General features: G+C 51.0%; 1 protein-coding gene across 1 annotated transcript; it reads right to left on the reverse strand.

The window, feature by feature from the left end:
- Positions 1-469: 469 nt before the first annotated feature.
- LOC139130883 (uncharacterized) lies at positions 470-2,565 on the reverse strand. Its single transcript, XM_070696694.1, has 2 exons — positions 1,458-2,565; positions 470-1,035 (listed from the first exon to the last, which is right to left on the reverse strand). The coding sequence occupies exons 1-2, from the start codon at positions 1,778-1,780 to the stop codon at positions 792-794; spliced, it is 567 nt and encodes a 188-aa protein (XP_070552795.1). The 5' UTR covers positions 1,781-2,565; the 3' UTR covers positions 470-791.
- Positions 2,566-3,353: the final 788 nt, after the last annotated feature.

The raw sequence follows: 3,353 nt of genomic DNA on the forward strand, positions 1-3,353 counted from the left end.
CTGATATGCGCATGGATAATGACGTGGCAAGGGTGACGCAAGTTGTTTAGATAACGGTAAATTTGAAGGCGGTTGGTAGATAAGGTTACGTCTCCAGTGCATCCAGCAAGCAGTAGAAGTAGTGGTGCATGGTGACCCATACTTAGCAAGGTCTAAACCCTTCTCCCCGTGTCCCTCCAGACGTTAACAATGATTATAGCAAAGCCATAATCACCCATTAACGCAAAGGAACGACACGGAGACAAGTGTTTGGCCGAAATCCGGGGTTATGCATGTACTGCCATGGCGGGGGCAACGAGGCGTCATAGCGGCCTGGATGGCGGTTACCGGTTATTGGCACCGTGCATCGGGCAACGTGCTACCAGTCGCCCGCAGCAGACCCATGACAGTACCCCCCAAATTATGGCCAAACCGCGGGCATGCATGACTGCGGTGCGGCAGTAAAGCAGCCCCCCCCCACCCTCCCCCCCCCCCGTGGTGACCATGCGTCATTGGGAGATTTCTCATAGTATATGTTCATTGTTCCTAACGTTTCATGTCTCTATAGTTCATGTAGCGCCATTACATCGTTGGTATTGTCCACCGAGAACAGAGTCCTACGTCAAATTGTTGGCAAGTTGCGAGTACCTTCGGTACTACGTCGAGGGTCTCCTATGGTGTCGTGATGTAGATCTGGTACGCGTCACTCCTCCATCTGCCCAGTGTCTTTATGAGCCAGCCAGGTAAGCCGGCTTCGGCGGTGGTTGTGGCGGCACCACCGCGGAAGCCGTGTCCCCAAATTGAACAGGCGACTAATATTGGGTACATCTCTTTCCATTCTCTTGCCATCCCATGGCAGAGGTGGCACGGCGAATGGGCCAATTGTGTGGCCCAGGTGCAGTTCGTTTGTTATTGCGGTGGAGACGGTATCCGGGTTGATCGTTGCTGACTGGCATTGCGGGTGTAGCGCGGTGTTTGGTTTTCACTGGAGCTGATGTTGGCACCATGGGTGAGGTCGTGGATGAGGCTGGCTGTGAATTGTTTATGCTGGTGGTCGTGCAGGGCAGCTGGGTCTTGCATGAGCCTCGGTTGAGAGATCGACATACCTGAGGTTCGTCGTACTGTTTCTTGTTCGCTGAGCTCTCCCAGTAGTATGGGTTGGTATCGCTGCTGCGTAGGTTTGGGCAGTCGGTCTTCACATGACCATGTTGGCCACAGGCGAAGCAGGAAGGGCGCAGGGGGTGTGGCTGGTTGAGGAAGTGCTGGAAATTGAGGTCTGGGTTTGGCTTGCTCCAGTTGGCCCTGTCTGGGTAACGGGCAGCGTACAGGCGGAAGAATTGTCGTACGTGAGCCAGGCCTCCGGCTTGTAGGCGGCAGCTTTGGAGGCGATGAAACGAAGGTAGGTGGTCATGGGGATCGCCAAATGTGGGTAGTAGAATGTTCGATATAAGAAAAAGACGAGGAAGCACTGTAACCAGGTGTCAAAGTCGTCGATAGTTTTCCGCTTCACCTCGGTTGTGAATGTGGCTACGCCACGGTTGTCTGGATCGAAAGCTACTTGTGTCTTGGTAGCCTGGGTTGAGTTGGGAGCTAGGGCATCCGGGTGTAAGTCACCAAATTCGATGAACTTACCGAGGTTAGCCAAGGCGTTGAGTGTTGATTGATCGACGTATAGCAGTAGCATGTCGGCTGGGGGTATTGCTGCAGAGGATTTGCCCGTTGGCCCGGCGCTAGGTGGTGGGCGCCATGGCGGTGCATTGTGACCGGCTGGCTGGGCGGGTTGAGCGTAGGGCGCAGCCATATTGTCCAGGTTGTTGTTATGAGGTGCGCCGCCATCGGTAGGGTGATGTGCGCAGCGCCACCACTGGTGGTCGAGTCGGGTGGGGCAGCTGTAATGGCGAGTTGATATCCATTACGATTAGCGAGATGATTACTTGGGTGGGCTTGAGTAAGCACCGAGCTGGACGGAGCGGCGAGCGTCGTCGGCCCGGCGGCGATGAGTGAAGCAGGTGATAGAGCACCAACGACTGTATCAGTTGGCTGGACTTGCAGGTTGGGCGTCGGGATAGGCGCCTGTGCTGTAGTGTTGGTAGTTGGCTGCCGTAGTTCCCGTCGGATTGAATCAATGGCGCTTGCGATGCCGGTTTCTATTAGTTGGCGACGTGGTCTGACATACCTGGATCGGCTGCCGCTGTGGCGGTTGTCGGCACGCTGCTGGCAGGGTTGGTAGGTGTGGTTTCCGTCGGTACTGACTGGGGTACTAGGTATTTGCCGAGGTGCGCTGGGCGTCTCTTCGCCCTCGCCGATGTACGGGTGGCCGCCTGTGCGCGGCCCCTGCTTTTCTTCGGTTTTGGCATGGTGAATTTTGTGGTGTGAACTTGAGCGTGGCAGAAGTTGAAATGGACGATCTGTGGCTTTGATCATACTGATATGCGCATGGATAATGACGTGGCAAGGGTGACGCAAGTTGTTTAGATAACGGTAAATTTGAAGGCGGTTGGTAGATAAGGTTACGTCTCCAGTGCATCCAGCAAGCAGTAGAAGTAGTGGTGCATGGTGACCCATACTTAGCAAGGTCTAAACCCTTCTCCCGTGTCCCTCCAGACGTTGGCAATGATTATAGCAAAGCCATAATCACCCAATAAACTGTGACTTTTTATTATTCTTGTTACAGACAATTGCCTGCAACATGAAACTGCTGTAGAATCAAATATAGGCCTACAATGTCTTTATATTTGAAAACAAAAATTACTGAAAGTGAATGAAGTCCAGGCAATGTTCACAAGCAGAATAGTAGACAGTTAAACACGGAATAGAAAGTAACCAGAGAAATTGCACTCAAGACTCAAAACAAAGGGTGTTGTCAAAGTTACAGCATAGCTTAGAGTTGCAGCTGATGACCTCAAACTGTTTCTGTTTTCAATGTTCTTTGCAAATTTAAAAATTTTGTGAGTTTTCTACACAAAATGTTAGTGTCTATTGACTGGATGTCAGCCGTGTAGTTCTCTGTTTGTTCACTTCTCGTATAAAGCGTGTACCAAGTTGTTATGTTCCAGGTTCAGTATTGCAGCTCAATTCTGTAACATTTCTCTTTGAGATCACATAAGGCAAAGGCAACAAAGACAGCCTTCCTTCTGGGGGTATGTATCTGTCATACATCTCTGTCAGGTGCCTGAGTTTTTCTGATGTCAGTTGACGGCTGCAGATACCGGTAGTCTCTGCAGGCAAAACCTTGCACAGAGTCTTTCACCTGTCAAAAAGTAAAAAAACACACTTTTGAAATTACCCAATCTGATATGGGATAAAAGACAAACTGGAACAGGATAACAGGATGCAACCTCCACATATCAATGTTTATGGTTTTATATGTCCTA

This window comes from Ptychodera flava, chromosome 4 (assembly GCF_041260155.1).
Source record: "Ptychodera flava strain L36383 chromosome 4, AS_Pfla_20210202, whole genome shotgun sequence".
NCBI classification, from domain to species: domain Eukaryota; kingdom Metazoa; phylum Hemichordata; class Enteropneusta; family Ptychoderidae; genus Ptychodera; species Ptychodera flava.